Source organism: Clupea harengus, chromosome 11 (genome assembly GCF_900700415.2).
Source record: "Clupea harengus chromosome 11, Ch_v2.0.2, whole genome shotgun sequence".
NCBI classification, from domain to species: domain Eukaryota; kingdom Metazoa; phylum Chordata; class Actinopteri; order Clupeiformes; family Clupeidae; genus Clupea; species Clupea harengus.
In genome coordinates this window covers 17,822,180-17,843,991 of record NC_045162.1, presented here as the reverse complement: position 1 = coordinate 17,843,991, position 21,812 = coordinate 17,822,180, and the positions used below count along the sequence as shown (strand labels likewise).

The window sequence follows — 21,812 nt, the reverse complement described above, 5'->3', positions numbered from 1 at the left end:
CAAACTCTTATTCTTTAAAACATAGATCTCTTTCAGAACCACAATTTTGTGGTTTACGTGAAGGCTTAATAAAATATTAGAAGTAGGCTCGAATACATCCGCTATGCCAAAATCATTTGTATTTTACAACACACATTTACCATCACTGATTTATTAAAAAGATGAAATAACACTGATTACATAAATTACAGTCCACACTCGTATGTAAGATTGGATAACACAACAATAATGGACAGACAGATAATCCGTAAAAAACACAATTTTTAAGGCATCATAATTCATTATTTTGGTCACCAAGCCATAACGACTCGTCGTCAATTGACATTTTCAATTACAAGGAAATAAATAAAGCCTTTGAAACAAGTTTGGGGAGGGTACATGAAGGTAGTATGTTGCTAATACCTACAAATACATTTTAAAGGCACCGTGTGATAAAAATACAGACACCATCCACGTCTGTAGCCTATGCACTAGGCTAATTATTCCTCGACAGAACAAAACGGTAAGTGCTGTTTAAGCACTGGCCAACATTAAAGGCTACAGAGCAATCTTGTGTTATAATGTCACTTGTTCAGATAAGGTCACGTCCAGATGGAGGAGTCGAGTAGGCCTACCAGTGCCCTCAACTGTCTGCTATGGGGATGACATATGAGATCATTCCAGAATAAGGCCGTTAAATTTGACTGGAATGGTCATCTGAATACCAGTGGCTATTGCATCTTTGGCCATTTAGCTTTAATGAGCCAATATCTATTACCATCAGGAAGGTTCTTTGGCAGTCAGTGGTGTTCAAGTACAACATGTAAGTACACATGTTCCATGAACTAAGAGAAAAGACCTCTACTAATATTACATTAGGCCATGATACATAATGACACAGGAATGGGCTTCAAATGCCTCTAGTTGTGACGGGAAGTTGTTTTATGTTGACTTTAGGATGTAAAAGTTGTATCTTCCCAATGAACAGACACACTTTAGGGCACATCTTAGAACCGTACGACAAGACAAACACTCATGTCAAGATCATACTAAATACTCTTTCATTGGGCTACAAGGGAAGAGAACCCCATATTGATAGCTGTTATGACATTTTCCCACAAGATCTCAAATGATTGTCTCTAATTTCACCCCAAATAATGGTACATTCTGAGGGAGAGGCATTCCTTCAGTTTCAGTAGGCTTGGTGCTTGCCAAGGTCATACAGTCAGTATCCAGCAGAAAGTACTGATAACATGTGTGCTTTCACTGGACTGTATGTGTCTTTGGATGAGAGAGTTTGCAACAACTAACATGATAATCAAACAACCAAGAGGTTAAGGACAACAGTCTGTGTCTCTGGCACATAACCAACCACTTTAATGCATATGGGGTGGGGTTTTTCCCCGTAATTTTTCTATTGTAGTCTATTTTCTCTTTTTCTTTTTAGTGTCTGTTGTGATCCCTCATGTATGGAATGTAAATCATTTTGTATAATGAATTTCTTTGACTTTTGTATTCTACTATGTATGTTTTAACTGCCAAATTAAATTTCCCGATCAAGAGTACTATGGAATACATTGACTTTACTTGAAAGTATGCATGAACCTGGAATGGACCTGAACAGCACTTAAAACCTCATGGATAAATGGATTCCAAGTCTGAGCAGTATGTTGTGTTGAGTGGACATGTCGAAATGTGATTATTTAGTCTGGACTCCTGATTGATCTGGTACACCTTGGGCTACCAGCATTCACCAGGAAAATCTCACCGCCACGGGTTATGGGTGACTGATCACTCTGGCCACCACGTGTGGAAACCTGACCATGCTGCTGCTGCTGCTGGCCCTGCGTTTCCACGGCAACAAGTCAGTTTCTCCACCAGGCAGCAGTAGACTAAATAGTGGGCAGGTCAATAGGTACTGTTTGCTGGATCTGCCTGTGGAAAAGAGTTTGTGTGTCTGAGAGTGTTGTGTGTGTGCTGTGTGTGTTGTGTGTGTGTTGTGTGTGTGTGTGTGTGTGTGTGTGTGTGTGTGTATGTGTGTGCGTGTGTGTGTTTCTTTGGTTGCATGAGTCATAAAGTCTGTGCAGCACCACGGTAGGGTGGGGCTGTTATTGCATACTGTACGCAAGGCAAGGAGGACAGGAGATGAGACAGGGGAAGATGGGAAGTGCTTCGCCCTCAGTTGGCAGGTCCTGGGTCAGCCAAGGGCATGGAGTGGAGCACCTCGTCCAGCAGCTGCAGCGCTCGATGCAGGTGGACCTCCACCCAGCAGGGGGTGTGCTTGATGCTCTGCCGGGGGTAGTCGGGCCCCCAGCCCTTCACGAAACTCAGCCGCAGGATACAGAGGCGTCGCAGGTCATCCACCCCAATACCTGCAGCTGCTGAGAGGCCTGGAGAAGGAGGGGCAAAGAGAGAGAGAGAGAGAGAGAGAGAGAGAGAGAGAGAGAGAGAGAGAGAGAGAGAGAGAGATGGGCAATTAGGTGAGATCTGAAATTGTGTTCATTAGAGGTAAGATGGAGTCGATAGTGGTACACACAAAGTAATTGCAATTTTATCAAGTTATATCATATTAGATTACAGTAAATTACAAGAGAGGTAGTTACTATTGATTACTTTTGGCTGATATACTATTGATTAATTGTGGCTGATAAATGAGCATAAACATTATTATTAAGTTGATTGAAGATGTATCAACTGCAGGTAGCTAAAGCTAAAGCTAAGTTTGAAAGTTTAGATAGAGATGGTTAGAGTTCTGATGGTGGAGAGGTGTTAAAGAACACTGGGGACTCACTGACGGCTGGGGCTATGCCCCCTACACTGCCAGGCCCTGGAATGTTGCCTGCCACGGCGGCGGCCTGGGCCGCTGCTGCTGCTTGGGCTGTGGCTGCCTGCTGCTGCATCTGCCTGTGGCACTGCCGTAGGTCAAACACCTGAGCCAGGGGAGACAAACAACACAGATAGAGAGAGAGATAGAGAGAGAGAGAGAGAGAGAGAGAAAGGGGGGTGTTACTGGATCTGCCTGTTGTTCTAATTCTGGTAAAACACCTGAGGAGGCAGTACAAGGTCCAACACATCTTTGCAACATTCTCTCTCCCTTTCAACATCAGAGATAACATCTACCATCTACAGAACTTGGAGATAATAACATCATAGGTACCTCCCTCTTTTTCTCTCTTCCCAGACATCCACATTTCTTTCTGATTCTTAGTGTCACCCTCTCCCTCTCAATCTCTCCCTACAGCTCCTTCACACTGCTGAGATCATATTCTGCAATACTGTAAACTGCCTTATGACTTATTCATAGATTTAAACTCTCCGTGACCGCCACTGTTGCCAATACGATCAGGTTTTGTGACAGGAGCCTAAAAGTTTTGGAAGTCCGCAAACTGACTAATATAAAAGTCTAGATACTTTACACAGTGTAGATGGAAAAGGTAAAGAAACTGTAGAAAATGACTGTTTGTGCCTTCAGTGTTTTACCTGTCTCGTTCTTCCGGTTTCTGACGTGGCACCCTATTCAGTGCCTGTAGTCTATTATCGAAGGGAAGGGCTCTCCTTTGAGTGCCTATTCCAGCACCACACATTAGGCCATGCATTCTAACGCAACACTGGACCAATTTCGATCATTTTTGTATCTAGTAAAAAATATGGACCCCATGTTGAAAAATCTGTTTCACTTCAATATCATTGTCTAAATGATTTTGCCTAAATAAGCCAGCATGATAGCCTTCATACAGATATGCTGCTTTGACACCCCAAAAGTTAGAATCACCTTGATATAAGCTCCTGGGTAAATCTTATGAACTGCATCACCCGGGGCTCGACCTGCTTCCCTGTCCAGGTAGTAGCTCTGCACGAAGACGGCATGGTCGCTCAGGCAACGCATCCAAACATCGCCCTCCCCACGACACTCCAGCTGCACCCCTTTCCCAATGTGTAGCCTGTGAAGGAGAGGAGGAGGAGCGATTACAGAAGAGAACAGACTTATTTCACATATACTTCCAGTGCCATTTCAACCACCACAGCACACACATCATACACTTCACTTAAAGTGACGATTCATCTTAAAATTGTGTGTGTGGCCTAATTGTATGTAAGCTACCATTACATCCTGGACAATAATTCATCTTGACACTTCTAGTTGAGAATCCTTAAAGGTAAAAAAATAAAAATAAATAAAAAACAGAAACGCAGTGCCAAGGTGCAAGGACTCACCGGGCCCTCTCACTAGCATCAGTGCGGTGGACGTTGCTAAGCTGGCCTAGACAGAAGCGGTCCCCTCCGGATGGATCCACGTAGCCATCCACGGTCACCACGGGGCAGTTTGCTGGAACTTTAAACATCTCCCCCACTTGAATGTCCATCTCAAAGTAGGAGATTGAGCACCAGAATTCTGGACCTGTTCAATGAGGCAGGTATTAATTTAGGATTTCTTTGCTACGACTAGGTATCAGAGGTGTGAGTGTGTCTTTGTGTCTAAGTGTGTGAATCTGAGTAAAATAGACTCTCAGTCACCTGGATGATTGGATACTGGCTGAGGAAATGAGGCAGGAGTGTGATGTTGGGACCCTAGAGGATGAATGATGAATGAAGAACAGTGAAAAAACATGATCCATGGAAACAAGAATAGATTTTAAAATCAAAAATAAATAATAAACATGAATACTGGTAAATATTGCCTTAAAACACAAAGAAAGCTGAGAGATCGCTCTTCAGAGTTCATCAGGTGATAGCTATGAAATCTTACATACAGAAGTGATGAGGTGGCTGCTGATGGGAAGACTGTGGGTGACTCCGTCCATTCTGCTGAGGTCCTACAGGTGTATAGGAGGCCGTACTGGAGCCTGTCCAGGTAGCTAAAAAAGTTAAATTAATTAAATGTCTCATCAAGCATTCAGGGGACGGAAAACCCTGTTACCTACTCCAATCTTTTCAGTGTACCTTTTTATGAGACATGGCATTATGTACATGAAACAGTCATATAGATTATTATAATTCCTATCCTTTTCAGTGCATTCCCTGGGAATGCAGTAGTCCTATTCACAGACCCAAAGCATGAAATTCTTTGCTCTAATGCAGTGTTCCATCACAATGTTCAGTGTACAGTAAATCAAAAGCAGGGATGAACCCAACACACTCAGTGCCGTCAGTTCCCCTGACAGCAGGACTGGGAAGCACTGCAGCCATGGAGCAAACAACCTGTCAGCAGCAGGACACTCACTGTGGAAGGAGCCCTGGGACTGGGAGTGTTTGGGGGTGCCGTAGTCGCTCTGACTGGAGGGGGTCTGCGGGGGGCCGTGGTTGGGGGTGGAGGGGGGAGGGGTGGAGGCCAGACTCCGGGGGGAGGCGATCTGTAACAGGCCCTCATTATGGCCCCCCTGCATGGACATCATCGGGCCGGTTGCTACGGAAACAAGCAAGCCAGATAATGCCATCAAACGAGGGCTTGAGACAAATGTACTTCAACTGTAGTCAATAGTCTTTACTGTTGAGTCAACTGTAAAGAAAGGGATACAGGTTCTAGGTGACAGCACCCACATTGTGGTGATAAAGAGTTTTTGTCTGGCTCTGTCTCCAGCATACGGGGTGATGGGGGGCTTTTTTGGACAGGTTTGGGGGGGGTGGGGAGGTTCCCACCTGGTGGTGAGTGGGGGATGTTGCCGTAGTGGCTGACGGGGGTAGGATGAGACGACTCTGCGTGTAGCTGCAGGGGGGGCAGCGGCTGGCGGTAGTGATCCGTGGAGTGGTGGTTGGACTGGGAGGGCATCCTGGAGGGAGGGATGTCCATCTGGATGCAGTCGTGGGTGTACTCCTCCTTGATTAGTCTCCCTGGGGGGCCTGAGATGGAGGAGTAAGGGTGGGGTGGGTAGTGGGGGGGGGGGTGGAATATTACCCAAAAACACAGCATGAAAATCCAAACATGAACCAGTGGCTTTCTTTCCTGTAAGCACACATTACTCTCCTGCACCTTGTTTTGCTCTCATGCTGATAGACAAGTCCTGGCAAGCACTGATCTGACTCTATGTTATTGGTGTTTTCTGCTTTGACTTGTTATGTGCACCAACCACAATAATCTCAATATATCAAATAAACTATGGATCGGTTACTACTGAATTAGAAAGATCATTACAAATATGCCATATAAAATTAAAATGAAATCTAAAGTGCCCTTACCAGTGTTTTGTATACTGAGTCCCACTTCAGGTTGAAGGAGTTGGATTGCAATGAGATAGTGACAAAAGGAAATGTTAGTTCTGCCCTGAATCACAACATACTAATTACTGCTGGAAAGGCAACACCTAACTTCAACGTGACAAATGACAGTCTTGGTTAAACCCCTGTCGCACTTTTGCAGTATAACATAATTGGACTCTATTTGTCAAGACTGTTCATGACTGCATTGTGAGCATGCTTGTTTTTTCTGCATAGCACCAGAGAAGAAAAGACACATACCTATGCCAGGTGACACAACCCTTTCATAATGGTAGGGGTTCACACAGACATTGTCATATTTGAGGTCGAAGGCATACTGACAGAACTTCACATGCTTGAGCTCATTCTTATGAAGGTCTGGCCAACGCCAGAGGCGAGCGTATATCACATGGGGGAAGCCTTTTCGCCCAGCGACCTGCAAAGGGGCGACAAAACAGAAATAGGGGGGAATGATGTTGGACAGCTGGAAATAGAGTTTATTCAGAAAGACAAATATGAAAATGTTATGTGTGAAAACTGTGTACTACTGTGTGTGTGTGTGTGTGGCGGGGGGGGGGGGGGGGGGGGGGGGGGGTTGTTGTGTGTGTGTGTCTGTCTGTCTGGGTCTGTCTGTGTCTGTCTGTCTGTCTGTCTGTCTGTCTGTCTGTCTGTGTCTGTGTCTGTGTCTGTGTCTGTGTCTGTGTCTGTGTCTGTGTCTGTGTCTGTGTCTGTGTCTGTGTCTGTGTCTGTCTCTGTCTCTGTCTCTGTCTCTGTCTGTCTGTGTCTGTGTCTGTCTGTGTCTGTCTGTCTGTGTCTGTCTGTGTCTGTCTGTGTCTGTCTGTGTCTGTCTGTGTCTGTCTGTCTGTGTCTGTCTGTGTCTGTCTGTGTCTGGCTGTGTATGTCTGGCTGTGTATGTCTGGCTGTGTATGTCTGGCTGTGTATGTCTGTCTGTCTGTCTGTGTCTGTCTGTGTCTGTCTGTGTCTGTCTGTGTCTGTCTGTGTCTGTCTGTGTCTGTCTGTGTGTGTGTATGTGTACATATGTTTCCGACTGTTGTGGGAGTGGACGGTTAATCATGGGAAATAAACCAGGAAATGTTGACTTGTTTCTTTGACCATTTCAGGGAGGCATACCTATGACCAGAGACATGCACAGAAGCAGATCACTAAAAAACAATGACGTAAGACATGAGTAAATAATTCATGGAGGAGGTTAATTTCGCCCAGGAAAATCTGAGGGACAGGAAGTTACATGGCCCTAGAGCTATCTGCACTTTCAGACACAGCACAATGCTCACAGGCTAACAAAACCGGACTGACTCATAAGCACTTCATCTCTGAATCAGACCAACGGGTTGGTATCAGCAATATCTCATACGAGACAGATGATAGACGACCATCTGCTAGAGAGTGTGAGTGAGAAAAATTATGAAGGAGAGAGACAGAGAGATCTGGGGAGAAAAGACAGGAGAGAAAAGGAGCAAAAGCAGGGAGAAAGAAAGAAAAGAAGATAGAGATAGACAGAAAGAGAGATTGTAAGATACATTGATGAATAGACAAGTTCAGTGTGATTCCCTCTCTGACATTCAACTTCCCCACTTTTCCTCTGAGACAGCTAGTATACATTTGGTACAGTCTTCTTGTAGCTAATATTCCAACAACTTAAAAAATCCCCACCCAATTGCCAACCTTCCAAGGAGAGAGTCAGACCTGGAACTGGGCCAAACCCATTACGTTTAAGTTACTGACACACAGGGTACACACTGTTAAACATATAAACGCACAACTAGTGCCATACACATTCCAGAATGCAGACCCTTCTTTACAGAGACACACAGTAACTTACACATGTTTCTAAAACAAGCCCACATCTACTGTCCTCCCCCCTGGGATCTTAAAGGGACAATACACAACACAACTTTTTATGACAAAATATTCAGTGTCTACTCTCTGTTTGAACTCACAAGCCCAAACGCACAGCACACATGAGTGTACTCAATCAAGTAGTCAAATTCAAAGGCAAATTCTGGACACACACACACACACTCAGAGACAGACAGGCTTAACTTAACCCTGCCCCTTTCCTGTGTCTCAGACAAAACAACCCTCACTACCCCTCCACCCTCCTCTCTCTGTCTCTCTCTCTCTCTCTCTCTCTCTCTCTCTCTCTCTCTCTGCTGGGGGAGGGGCACTGAACTTACTCTCTCTCATTCTCTTCCATTCCTTTGAGAGTCCAGTCTATGAGACCTACTGTAATTAAATCAACACGATTTCTCTCTGACTTATTAATGGCTCACAACAATGCACTTGCATGGAAAAGTAACTAAATAAAGACCACAGTAAACAGTAACAGTGAAGAAGTCATTACAGCAGCTGTAACTTTGGAGGCAAAGAGCTGTGGGATTTCTAGTTATGTGTCTGTAACAGTGATGATTTCTTCTGTCTATCATATCAAATTTATGAATTCACACATTTCACCACGGTGCAGCTGTATGAGGTCTTCATTGTCTGTCCTATCAGTTATGTCTGATATGTCAGTTAACTCTGCTTTCAGAAAATAAAACATATAAGAGTAGAAGCTTTCTTCAACAGGAGTGGGCGAACTACAATACCAGTGTCTCATCTGTTTAGTATTTAACATCACTCTATTTCCCCCTTGACTGGCCTCTTCACATTTCAATATGCTGATATGCATTAATACAGACAATAGCACTGTATAGACAGACTGATATTACTGGAAACACAACATGAGAGATACCATATTTGTGGCACTGCTGCAAACTTACAACATTGTACATCTAATCATTCAGTGGATTACTTCTTCTAACAGTCCTTTGTCTACATATATCGTGTCAGTTGACATACTGCAGAAAGAACTGACCCCATTGCCCTGGCACTATCATAATACTGCAGCAGTGCAGCAACTTCACACTTAACAATTTAGCCTCTACACATGGCATTAGTGCTTGTGCAACATTAGGAATGCAACCCCTGACCTTGTATCATTGTCACCATGTAAAGCCAGCTAAGCTTCAGGAGCAGGACCTTACCTGGAGTCTTCCATCCAGTGTCCTCTGGATGGTGACACACTTGCTCGGGTGTACACCATTGGTTGTGATAGCCGTGATGAGGGAGTCTAACTCGTCTTTCTTCTCCTTCAGTTTCTTCACCAGGCTCTCAATGGCTCGTTTGGCGAAGCCCTCATTCTCCCCTCCTTGCCGATGGCACATTAGGCTGTGCACGATGCTCAGACATGCATCATTACTATTGGGGGCATTCACAGACATTCTCCTGTGTGAGATGAGAGAGGGAAAAGTGTGGGAGAGAGGACATGTGGGTGACAGGGAGAATGATGAAGATTAGCTAATATAATTATCATCACTCAAACCTTCAGATAGATGGTAAACTTCTGAGACAACACAAGCCCAATGTCTTCAAAGCATGGCATCTGAGCATAAGTATCGTTTGGACATGGGTTCACCACGAAACAATTTCTTGTGAGCTGAGAAATAACTTCATACCAAACTAACTCAGGAGAACACTGTAAAATCAAAATCCAATCCTAGGTTTATAAAGGATAATAAGCACACAAACTTGCTTCCTTTGATGTTTATTGACCATGCTATTTTACTGTACTGTCCATGAAAGGTAAGCCAACTGGAAATGTCTAGCCATATTAGTTGAAGGCATCAGTTTCGTCACGCTTAGACAGGGCAGACTGACGTGGGATGAGACTGTCTCGCACTTCTCTGTCTGCATAACTAATTTCAGCAAACTTGTAATCAGGTAAGTTGTTTAAAACAGTGGCTGCATTGTGGTAGGTGTGATAGCTTACTTCTGATTTGGCTACTTACGACTACATTGTTAGATCACAACGAATAGCCTACTTACAAATCGGGAGAACTTGTACAAGTGAGACGAAATTGTAGCGGAGCTTCAAAGTTTCGTTCTTCCATTAATAGTTCCATCCACCGCTCTTACCATCACTTATCAGTTTATCACCACCCGCTCTATCTCTTGTCGCAAGTATCCAGACGCTGTAAGCGCCTATCCTCGCGTTGGCTACAATAACAAAAGCGGGGTAGTCAGCGCTGGAGTTTCTCGCTGCGAAAAGACCAATCACCGCAGCCGTCTATGCTCTGCCAACAATGACGCAGCCGCGGGGCTGATGTCTGTCTGGGTGCACTGAGATTGACAGTTTTTCTTTTTAGGTGGCGCCATTTAGATTACTCCACCTCCCTGCAAAAGCGTATACCCCCCTCCAAAAAAAAAAAAACAGTGGGACTGTAACGACATACGCCTTGTCTACCTCACAGGAGCCGTTAAGTCCTTGAAGTTTAAAGATAGGACTCACTAGCCTACAACTTCAATTCTGAACAAAGTTTTAGCCGGTGAAGTAGGCCGGAAGTTTCTTACTGATCCATTAACTCGAACCGGATAACTGATCTTTCAAATATGCGACCCGTGGCACTTTAACACTACAGAATAGGCTAATGTATAATCAGAGTTGGTCTTCTGATCAAAAATTCTTAACTCTATGTTTGTAACAAAAATGCTTTCAACTGGCCTAGCTAACTTATTAGGGTAGGGCTATCCCTGCAATAACAATATATTATTATCAATCGATTGTAAATGATACTTGCTGTTAGAGTGCTTAGAGTTATATAGATAGTTGAATAAAATATGATTATTAAAATTGTATTATTATACGTCTTCATTAGCTGGCCAATCAGCATATACTAATGTCCTTAAGTATCGCGAGGCTTTGAACCATGTGGTATTGCTGTTGCGTGCGCCATTTTGTTTAGCCGCAGCGACTTGTCTGCTAATCTTTTCGGTAACGTTTGCTAGGTAAGTGGTCTTCTTATGTCTATGGATAAGTGACAATAGTGAGTTTAATGCAGCTAACGTTAACGCAGGTTTATTCAGTGTACCAGACATGTAAGCTACGATGTTTGTGTAGATAATTGAGTAGATTTGGAATAGTGCTGTCATAAAACTAAAGGCAAGTTACCAATTCCACTCATTCATTCGCGGTATGTGTTAAAAACAAACTAACTGGTTTATGTCATTATTACATTTCTGCACCCTAGCTGTTAACCTTCTCAGTGGCGGGCCTGTAAAATGCCTTTCTTTTGTGCTGATGTCTATCTTCTTCTCTCCAACAGCAACAAAGTCATAAATGTTTACGGTAGTTGTTGCATTGGAAACTGAGATCTTGGCTAGCTTGGCGTCTAACGTTGGCTACCTTACTTAGCTACATCGTTAGCTAGCTGGTGTTAGCTAGTCAGCTAGCGTTACTTTACTCAAATGTGACTTGGGCTTGTTTGTGTATCTGTTTGTCGTAGGCAGAGGTTGATTACTACGTCGAGGGGAAAATGAGCTCTCAAGGAACAGCGAAAGTTCAGCTGAAAAGCACGACCAAAGTGTCTTTAAATGATCGGTAAGATGCATCCCACTTATTGACAAAGGAGTAACTGTTACGCCCATAGCTTGCCAAAACCAGTGTGTCCATCTTGCATAATGATTAGGGAAAGTCAAGAAAGCAAGAAATACGTCGAATTTCTAGCGAACGTTCTAATCAAACATGCGAATAGATGTAGTAAATGGGCCATAAGTTGTCTACAATATGTCAATGTTTTGATGTAGTGTGATTGATGACGCCAGGTGTAACCTCCTGCGTCGTAGAATCTGGCGGCTGTCTTTCAAATGGAGGGTGACGCACCATATGTTTCACCTGTTTCTGGAGGAATGGGTGGTGTAGCTGCCTGTCGGCTTTAGTGTGCTTTCTACCATTTATCTCCATTTTGTCATTGCCCATATCCTTTTCATTCTGACCTGGTCCCAACCACCTAGTCCAGGCTCAGGTGAGTAAATTGCTGCAATTGAAAAATCCCAAGCCACTATGATGGGTGCAGTAGTCTGAGCTGTAAGTGGCTAGGTATGGTTCTTCGATCTCCTGTCCAGGACTGGCACTTCTGTTTATGGATGAATGTTCAGCAGTCTGTAAGAGGCGTTTAACACCCCCCCCCCCCCATTCCTTTTCCATTTTTATCATTTTCACAATTGTGTAGTAGTTCCTTGACCCATCAGTCTGCCTGTGCCTAGTCTTGTGTTGTGCAGTATTTTGCCTTGTCCTCTCAGATCCTTTAGTTGAGAAGGGTAGCTCATTTTATTTGCTAGCTCTTGCTCTGTCATATGATGTGTGTGTGTGTGTGTGTGTGTGGTGCTAACTTAAAATGCCCTGAGACTCTTACACTCTACTCCCCTCCTTTCTCACTTAATTTCTTCCACCAAAGCTTCACTAGCATGCTGAAGAACAAGCAGCCTCCTTCAGTAAATGTGAGGGCCACCATCCAACAGCAGCATTCGGCCACTGCTCGGAACCGAAGGCTCGCCCAGCAAATGGAGAACCGCACCTCCGTTCAGGCTGCCCTGCAGACCAAACCAGCGAGGGTACGAAAGCCTTGAAATGACTCCTCATTTCTTTGTGAAAGTTTCTAATGGAACTATTGAAGTAAAGTCAGAAAGTCACTTAAACTGTATTTTGCATGACTCATTTTGTTTAGTCCTGAAAAGTGAAGTAAAGATGAACCAGATTGCCAAGTGGCATTTTGTATGAAGTTCAGACTTTTTTTTTCTAGTGTGCCTTTGTTGTCCATAAGCCATGGGTACAACGTTCTTTGTGTCCTTTCCTTCCAAACAAATGTAAAATGATGTGCTATGCTGCCTGTTCACCGTCCAGAGTCTAAAACAACGGCTAGGTGTCCAGGCACGGCTGGGTGTCCAGGCCCGAGGAGGTTTTGCAACCAGAGGTTTTGCGACGAGGGGTTTCGCTGCCAGGGGTTTCGCGACCAGAGGTTTTGCGACCAGAGGATTCGCAGCCGCCCGAGGAGGAATGATGACCAGGGGCTTCGCAGCGACAGGCTTCCGAGGGATGATGCGAGGTGGTGTCCGTGGACGTGGCAGAGGGGTTTTCCTTAGGGGAGCCATGTCCTTAAGAGGTGGGAATGGAGTGCACGATGACACTGTTGTCCTATAGGGAGCAGAGGGGGAGGGTGGGTGGTAGGAGCCACACTGCATGGTAATGGGTTATCTATTGTCTCTCTGTGTTCATTGGTATGCCATTCAGTGATTACTGACAATTCCCACTAAGAATTTAATTAATGTTTAAATGAGATTTAATGTACCATTATCACATGAATGCCCTGATTTATTTCTCCCGCCAGGTGTGACCCGTGGCCGTGGAGGCCCTACTCGGCTGGCAGGGAGACGGGGCATGAGGCAGCGTGGAGGCCAGGTGAACCGAGCAGGTGTACTGGTCAGCAGAGGAGCTGCTGGGATGGGAGGAAGAGGTAGAGGAAGAGGTAGGTGCCCTGGATCCGTGCTTGTGTGCACTTGCATGTCTCCGATTGAGTACATGTGTGATTGCATATTTCAGTACTATAGCAGTGTTGTGAAAATGTTCAAAGTGCTGATGCACAAAATTAGTTCACCAAGTATTATGTTGAAAACCACAAATAAAATTGGCAATGGTATGTGCTTTTTGTTTGCATAAACTAAATTCAAGTACGCTTGTGCATATTTCTTGAGGCTAACATGTAGATAATTTCAGAATAGCATAATGCTGCAGAGGCCAGATTAAATCTGTTTTCCAATGTTCAGTTCCCCATGACTGCAAAGAAGGCTAATTGACTTGGTTAAGAGCTCAACTAGTTACTGAACTTCAGACAAATGCAAACAATGCGGCAACATCCTAGTTACGTTGGAAATTCTATAGAGCAGAAGACATGGGCATTGTGTTTCGCTACTATGATTGGAAAGCTTTTTTTTTTTTAACACTTTTTATTGAAAAGTTTAGATTGCAGACAGTGATTTATATACATGAGTTGAAAAAGGAAGTTGTGTGTAACGTTGGTTTAAGTGTAACTGCTCTAACAGTTATGACCACACTTCAGACGTGGTCCTTTTAGGCTAAAAAATCTCGAACGCTGTCACTGCTTGCCTTGTTTTCACTGACAAAACAATCCCAAGTTTGTTGCGTTGTGCACCTGCACGGTTGTGCCTGCGAGTCTGCTAACTTTGGTTTATGCTGGACGTTATTTCAACGAGAGTCTTTCAAAGCGTGGTATCGGCCATAGTTTTATTACTTAATTTTAAATGATTGTGTCTAAAATGTTACCAGTAACCGTTTAATCGCCTATGCAAACATTGTAAAACTGGGAATGTTTTTAAAGTCCTTTACATCGGTTTTGTATCAGAATTTAACACTGCTGTGAATGCCTTCATGAAAAACAAGGTTCATTTGTCTCATGCGTCATTCAACTGCAACTGTACAATTAGTAGACTACATCCTTAAGCAACTTTATTGACCACCATACTCTTTTGCAGGTCGTGGTGTGGGTCTTCGTGGGCGTGGTGCGTTTGCTGGTCGGGGTGGAGGACGCGGTCGTAGCCGGGGTGGTGGCCGAGGTGCTGGCCGCGGTGGTGGCCAGGGTGCTGGCCGTGGTGCTGGCGGGGGCGCCCTCACCCGGGAGCAGCTGGACAACCAGCTGGACGACTACATGTCCAAGACCAAAGGCCACCTGGACGCCGAGCTGGACGCCTACATGGCCCAGGCCGAGGACATGGAGTGAATGTGTGTGACGGACTGACCTGCTAGAGGGATTCCAGAGATGGGTTATTTTCTCTGTTGGATTATGCAAAACTCTCCTTACCACCCCCTACCATCCTGCTTGACAGACTCTGAATTGAGTTTTCATTGATATTTCACTGCACAGCTGGAATGGTAGCCCATGTTCTCACTTCCTGTCTTCAGCGAGCACAAGACCAAGTAATGACGGGTCAAAATGCTATGCTTGTGTTCTCTACAAATGTACTGCCCTTAGCCATTTTTTTTTTTGTGCAAGTCATTAAGAGGCCAATCAACTGAGTGTTTGACAAGTGAACAAGGGATTTTTTTTTCTTCAGATTTAAAGACATCAGTCAGTGGAAGTTCAGTGTGTCTGCGCACTTTCCATCAGGTTTGGTACTCCAGTGTTAACCTTCTTTTTTTTTTTTTTTTTTAAACCACAGTATTTGCAATCCAAATGTTTTAGATTTATTTGTTTTTGCTTTTCGATCTTGTTATGGGAAAGTTTCAGACTTGACCACCAAAAGTCTTGAGTCTACCTCCAACATCTTATGTACTTTCAGAATGTCTGTTGGTGTAATATTGTTTCAAGGCTTGGGGGGGGGCCTCCTTTGACACTAAAGGACATCAGTCTAGCCCTTTGTTCTTGACCAGTGACTGGGTGCAACAATGGGGTTCCAGTTGATAATGGAACAACATTGGTGCTTCTAGAGTATTAACATTTCCAGTGCCTGTTGCTTTAGTTACTGGTCAAATTTTCAAAATTATTTATGTTGGCTGACATCCAGGCTTGTCAGGCAAACAAAATGAAGATTACCTTGGGTTGGTTGTTTGAGGAGCTCTAGTGTTTCAAGATGACGGTCAATGTGTTCTGTCGGCGATATCTGATGACCTCTTCTGCACTGGTTTTGTTTTTATCCTTATTTTATTTTGTATTAAACTGTAAGTCTTTTTTAAGAATTTAACCTTGCCTCGTTTAGCTGTTTTATTGAAGTCTACAGTATTTTCACAAGTTCAAAATGCTTTTCTGTCTGACGTCACAAACGATAGGTGTACCTTTTGGTGTAATGACATGAGAAACTGGCCAGGCTAACGTTAATCTTTAACTAGCTATCTACTAAATGTCAGCAATATTATTACAGGGAAAGTGTGCCACTTGAGTAAAGTTAACATCAGAGCAGACTAACATTACTTTAAAGAAACATTATGCAACAATTGTACCTTAAAATAACCGCTTCAAAATCTTTTTGGTGGTACACTGACTTGTAATACAGAGGCTCATGTCTGTGCCACTGCCACAGTGTGCTTGGTGCGCCTGGTAATGCTCTATGTAACTTTGGGGTACAGGGCACGAGAACTATGTAAAGCTTTATGGCACCACCTCACGCAACAACTAGACCCATGCAGTATTCTCTGTATGGACATCATGGCAAGGGTGACGAGAAACCGAGGAGGGTGCAACCGAGCAAGATGCCGAGCTCTCCTCCTTTCTGTTGGATTAGTCAGTAATAACTTTGCTGTCTTGTGTTGTGCTTGCTTGATGTTTGGCTGTGTTGGGAATGTTTTCGACTCGCTAGGTTTCATCATAAACATCCCTGCCAATGTTATTTATGAAGGAAGACAGGCTGTAACCTTATTGGTGTCATCCCTGTCAGAGATTTGTAGTTTCTTCAGATGCCCAAAGTCATCGATCTGTCCTGCCTCAGGCTAGCATCCAAATGAATTCATCTCGCATCAAAAAGTTTGATCAGTCTTTGTAAATCTCATGCCAATAAGCCTTGGGATATTGCAACCTTAACTTAACTCAGCCAGCTTGTAATAAATAAAACTGTCCAATGTATATTAAGCATGTCTCCAACAACATGAGCTGTATTTCAGCTAAATTAAAATGTCATCCATTTTTTTTATTTTATTCTTTGGTTATGTTGGCGTTCATCTCCGATGTCATAATGCTAAAACTTGATGCAGTTAACTTGTGACCTCTGTAACTTCCTTGTAGGCCTATTTAAGGTGTAAGAAAAGACGACATCTTCCACCACTCTATGGCACTCCCAAGACCACTGAATCGAACGAAATGTAGTTCCTCAGCATACCAGCAGAGACATAACTTCCGTCCATCCATTTTCAGAGGTAAAATAAGCAAATGCGCCAAAAAAGGCCGGAATAATAATAACAATTGGAGTCTCTGTGAAGTGCGCAGGACTTGATGGTTGGGCGTCATCTGTGGACATAAACTTGGCAAAGTGTGCACTATTGATTTTTAAGGTGTAGCTTGCTGTACAGATTGCCAAAAATGTAGCACTCGACTGAAACCCTCAGACACCAGAGGTGGGGGTGCAAATAATTATGCCCAAATCCCTGGATTCATTTTCTGTTGCTAGTAGGTGTGGTATAGTTTTGGGGAATGAGGTGTTCTCACTGCAAAGTTCTTCTGGTTAGAGATACATCCCATAAATGACAGAGATTCATCCCACTTCCACAGCCTTAGACAATCCCAGTAACCCATGAAATTTGGTACATTTGTTTTCGTGCTACGCTCATAGACCATTGACGGGTAGGATCATGTAATCCTACCTATGTCCTCAGCATTTTTAGATAGATAGATAGATGGATACTTTATTAATCCCGAGGGAAATTTAGGTCATCCAGTAGCTTATACACTTAACTTAACTCACAAACATACATACACAAATCACAGTAGAAAAACAATATACATAGGGAGAACATGTTCGCAGAGAAGTCCATCTCCCTCCCCCTCTCCCCTTCTGCGTGGCGTTGTAAAGTTGTATTGCCCTGGGGACAAAGGACTTTCTCAGCCTGTCCGATGAGCATGACAGTGACAGGAGTCTGCCACTGAAAATGCTCCTCTGTCCGTTAAGAGTACTGTGTAGTGGGTGGTGGTCATTGTCCAAGATGGTCAGCAGCCTACTCAATGTCCTTTTCTCCGCCACTGATGTTAGGCAGTCCAGTTCCATGCCAACAACAGCCCCTGCCCTTTTCAAACCAAACTGATGGCCATATGTAAATCGTTGCGGTATCATTTGTCAATATTCGGCTATTTTTGATAGCAAGGGATAGATGTTTGCACTGATACTCGAATATAGAGCATTTGATTTCAATGCAGTTGAATAAAACTTCCTGTAGATGGCACCAGCTACCTTTTCACCTGTGTCTGAGAAGTTGCTTTCCTTTATGGCATGTTATCTGGACATACTCCTGCAAATTGTGTAACAATTCTTTCTAACTGCTTGAAAGATATTTAATTTAATTAATTGAATGGTCTGTCACAGTCACAGTAACAGTAACTGGCAAACTTGAAGGATCTTATTTCTTCATACTAAACCTCTATGTGCAGTGCCTCTATATTTTTCTGCAAATAAACAGTGTCTGAAACTGCATATGTGATGCAGATTCAAGGCCATTTTGCCTCAGATGGAGATCCTTGAGAGTCGTTGGTTGATACTGGTGAGCTCTTCCCACAAGTTGTCTACTTGGTTATTAATAATAATAATAATAACAAACTTTATTTGTATAGCATCTTTCATGCAAAGCAATGCAGCTCAAAGTGCTTAACAGCAAAGAAATGACCTGCACAAAGAAATTACATGTACAGTGATCCACATCAAAATAGACATGAAATAAACATAAAACATAAAAACAGGGATAGAGTGCATAAAGATTTAAGATAAAAAATAGAATCATAAGATAGAAAATAAAACTCTGCAGAGATATATTTCATCTAACCCCTTAATATCACGATGAAGATCAGATTAAATGAAAAATAAATGTTATTATATATTTATTTATATATATATATATATATATATAGTGCGAAGTCGTAGCTAGTTAAAGGCTAAGGTGAAGAGGTACGTTTTTAGTTTACTTTTAAAAATGTTTAGCGAGCTGGCTTCCCTGATGTCTATAGGCAGTATGTTCCATGGCTTTGGGGCGTAATTGACAAAGGCTGCGTCCCTGATTTTCTTACGTTGCTGGGAACCTCCAATAAACCAGCATTCAAGGATCGCAGTGTTCTTGAACTCAAGTATCTGACAAGGGAGTTTGCAATGTAACTTGGTCCTAGCCCATTAAGGACTTTGTATATAAGAAGAAGGACCTTAAAATCAATTCTAAAGGTTACTGGAAGCCAGTGCAGAGCAGCTAAAACTGGACTAATGTGCTCTCTCCTCTTGGTTCTGGTTAAAAGCCGAGCTGCAGACTTTTTTATTAGCTGAAGTTTCTCAGTTGTTTTTTTCGGGAGGCCAGTTAGAATTGCATTACAATAATCAAGCCGGCTTGAAATAAAGGCATGAATCAGTTTTTCAGCATCTTTTTTATTTATAAATTGTAGTACTTTAGCTATGTTTCTAAGGTGGAAAAATTATGTTTTCGTCACCTTGTTAATGTGAGACTTGAAGCTTAAATATGAATCTAAGATAACACCAAGACTTGTAAACTCAGATTTAATCCAGGGAGTTAATTTCCCCAGATTATTAAACAGCATTTCTCTTTCTATTTTAGGGCCGACAAGGATCTCAGTTTTGTCCTCGTTTTACTTTAATGTTAAGGGCATGAGGCTGGTTCATCACAATTTCTTGGGATGCCAATAACTCACACATTAAAAAAAATATTTGAATTACATATTTTTAAATCATTTTTATTTTGTTTGAATCATTTGAGTGTCTGATATAGACAATAAACAGCCAAGACATGTTTCATAACCCCTTTTGCTTATATTTGCCAACAATGGAGGGTACTATTGTACTATTGACATTTACAATCTGACATTATCCAAATTGTTGTTGGCTGTCCATGCATATTTCACCATCTTAAAATTACAAGGGGCTCCCAAACAGCCTGTTGTCTTTGTATGACCATTACTTTCATGTTTTCTTTCATTTCATATAAGTATATTAAACCCAGATTTTAAATTGAAATATAACGTACGTTACATAGTTGTGGGTTGTGTTGTATGGGGCACATTGCTCACTGATTTTCTCTGGTTATTTTGACTGACAACTGTTGGTAACCTCTTTGAGGTTTGACACACCTGCTGTGTGTAATTCAATGTTAGCTCTCCCTCTGTCTGTGTGCGTGTGTGTGTGTGTGTGTGTGTGTGTGTGTGTGTGTGTGTGTGTGTGTGTGTGTGTGTGTGTGTGTGTGTGTGTGTGTGTGTGTGTGAAACAGTGTAATCAAGTTAGAGCAAAGTGTGTGTCAGTGTCATTTTTGGCTCACAGAATTAGTACGACTGTCAACCACCTACGATAGATGTGAAATAGATTCCCTTTCCCTATCAAGGCAACACTGCTGGACTGCTGTTTTTTATAATTGGTGGAGGACTGTCAGTCTTCCACACAGTCTGATTTGGAAATCTGATAGAAAGAACAAATGATGACTTGGTACATGAAGAACAAAACAGATACAAATTGCAATTAGAGGACAAATGCAGTGGAAGATCATGCTTGTAGTGCTTGTGTTATAGTGTCAAGATTTAAAGATAACATGGTCTCTATTTGGAAAGTATTTGAATTAATTTTTTTCTGTGTCACTGAGAGGATAGCATTCATCAGACTTAAACTCACCAGTCTTACCAAGTTCATCCAGAGTTTGAAAAACTGCACTCGTTCATCTGCTTGAGAATAGAAAAGGACACATTTTGTAGGGAACATTATCCCTTATAAACAAATAGGGGAGAGTGGGGTAAGAGGAGCCAGTGGGTAAGTTGGTCCACCACCTGTATCTCAGCAACCATATACAATTTTTGTCTTGTGACCATTTAGTTTGCATTCTGCATTTTCACCGTGCTGTGGAGGGACCATGTGGATGAAGTGGTAAACATGTCTTTTGCCTGTCAAAGTCATTTTTTTTTGTATATTTGGTCTCATATCAAAAGTCATGTATCTCAGTTTAAAAAGTCATATCAGATATATTGATGAATGGGCAGTGTGCACAAGGATGTGTGTAAATTAGTAAAATGTCACTCTAGGTTGCTAGACTAAGCTCTTCTCCCAAAATGATGGCTGTGGGGCAAAATGAGCCAGAGCCTTTGTGGTAAGTTCAACCGGTGGTTCATATCCCCTCATGTTTACATGAGGTTAAGTAAAATATCTGGTATTTTAAATAAGTGCTGCATCCTAACAATTAATAACTTTCATTATATTTAATATGTTAGATGTAGCATAACAGCTGTCCCACGTAATTACAGAAGAAAAACAGATAGTAGCTCCATAAGTCTTGCAGCCCTAACTTTTGTTTGCTTTTGTGGATGAAGAAGAAGTATTACTCGTTTTGCCATTTTGAATAGAATTTTTCGTACATACTGTATGTGGCATGTTAGTATTCTTGTTATTGGCTACAAAGTTTGTGATATATGGATATTCAGAACATTATGTGACATGTTGATGCTATGTAATGTTTATAGGCTAAAACAGTCTCCAGGTATAAGAACTGTAGACAAATTAGTTTAAATATTTATTTTATGAACACAAATAAAATCAACAGATTGGGGGATTTAGTTATTATATATAGAATCCTAGTTTAAAATCTGATAATACAATAGCTAGTAACTATTGGCTCAACTTACCTCTAACATGGAGTTGAGCCACAAGACCACCTTTATGGGAGACCCGAGATTTTGTTGTCTATTTGAGTTAGGTATGCTCCTAAGGTTTCAACTGATAGCACCTGAACTTGGGCTGTATGCATTAGTTTTATTCCTGTCTCGTATTCCCTTGGCTATAGGTCGACTGAAGTGAAACACGACTCATCTTACCCCACTCTCCCCTACTGGAATTTGATTCTTTATATAAACTAGGAGTGGAAAAACAGTCTTTCATTATCTCTTATAAAGCAGTCCTTTTCCTCAGGGAATACAAACAGAGCTATAAATGTATGCCAGAACTCAGAGTGGTGGAGGTAAGATGGCTTTGTTGCCTCGTTGCTAATGATTGTATCAAAAGGTTATATACTGCTTTGTTGTATTTGTCAGATAGTGAGGAAAGGTCGTCATGATGGG

At 42.5% G+C, this 21,812-nt stretch overlaps 2 protein-coding genes across 4 annotated transcripts; one reads left to right on the top strand and one right to left on the bottom strand.

Moving 5' to 3' along the window:
* Nucleotides 1–135: 135 nt before the first annotated feature.
* Nucleotides 136–10,819, bottom strand: smad10b (SMAD family member 10b). 2 transcript variants are annotated; one of them, XM_031575918.2, is made up of 12 exons: nt 10,150–10,819; nt 9,219–9,459; nt 6,433–6,607; nt 6,154–6,177; nt 5,617–5,817; nt 5,201–5,383; nt 4,731–4,835; nt 4,495–4,548; nt 4,195–4,378; nt 3,752–3,920; nt 2,771–2,909; nt 136–2,369 (listed from the first exon to the last, which is right to left on the bottom strand). In XM_031575918.2, the coding sequence occupies exons 2-12, from the start codon at nt 9,453–9,455 to the stop codon at nt 2,158–2,160; spliced, it is 1,683 nt and encodes a 560-aa protein (XP_031431778.1). In that variant the 5' UTR covers nt 9,456–9,459; nt 10,150–10,819; the 3' UTR covers nt 136–2,157. The 2 variants fall into 2 exon arrangements, with proteins under 2 accessions (XP_031431778.1, XP_031431777.1); XM_031575917.2 differs by having other exon boundaries at nt 10,060–10,816.
* Nucleotides 10,820–10,940: 121 nt separating this feature from the next.
* chtopb (chromatin target of PRMT1b) lies at nt 10,941–15,765 on the top strand. 2 transcript variants are annotated; one of them, XM_012822916.2, is made up of 6 exons: nt 10,941–11,019; nt 11,517–11,611; nt 12,468–12,624; nt 12,914–13,172; nt 13,398–13,535; nt 14,560–15,765. In XM_012822916.2, exons 2-6 carry the CDS (start codon nt 11,547–11,549, stop codon nt 14,802–14,804), a joined length of 864 nt encoding a protein of 287 aa, XP_012678370.1. In that variant the 5' UTR covers nt 10,941–11,019; nt 11,517–11,546; the 3' UTR covers nt 14,805–15,765. The 2 variants fall into 2 exon arrangements, with proteins under 2 accessions (XP_012678370.1, XP_031432539.1); XM_031576679.2 differs by lacking the exon at nt 10,941–11,019 and adding an exon at nt 11,050–11,173.
* Nucleotides 15,766–21,812: the final 6,047 nt, after the last annotated feature.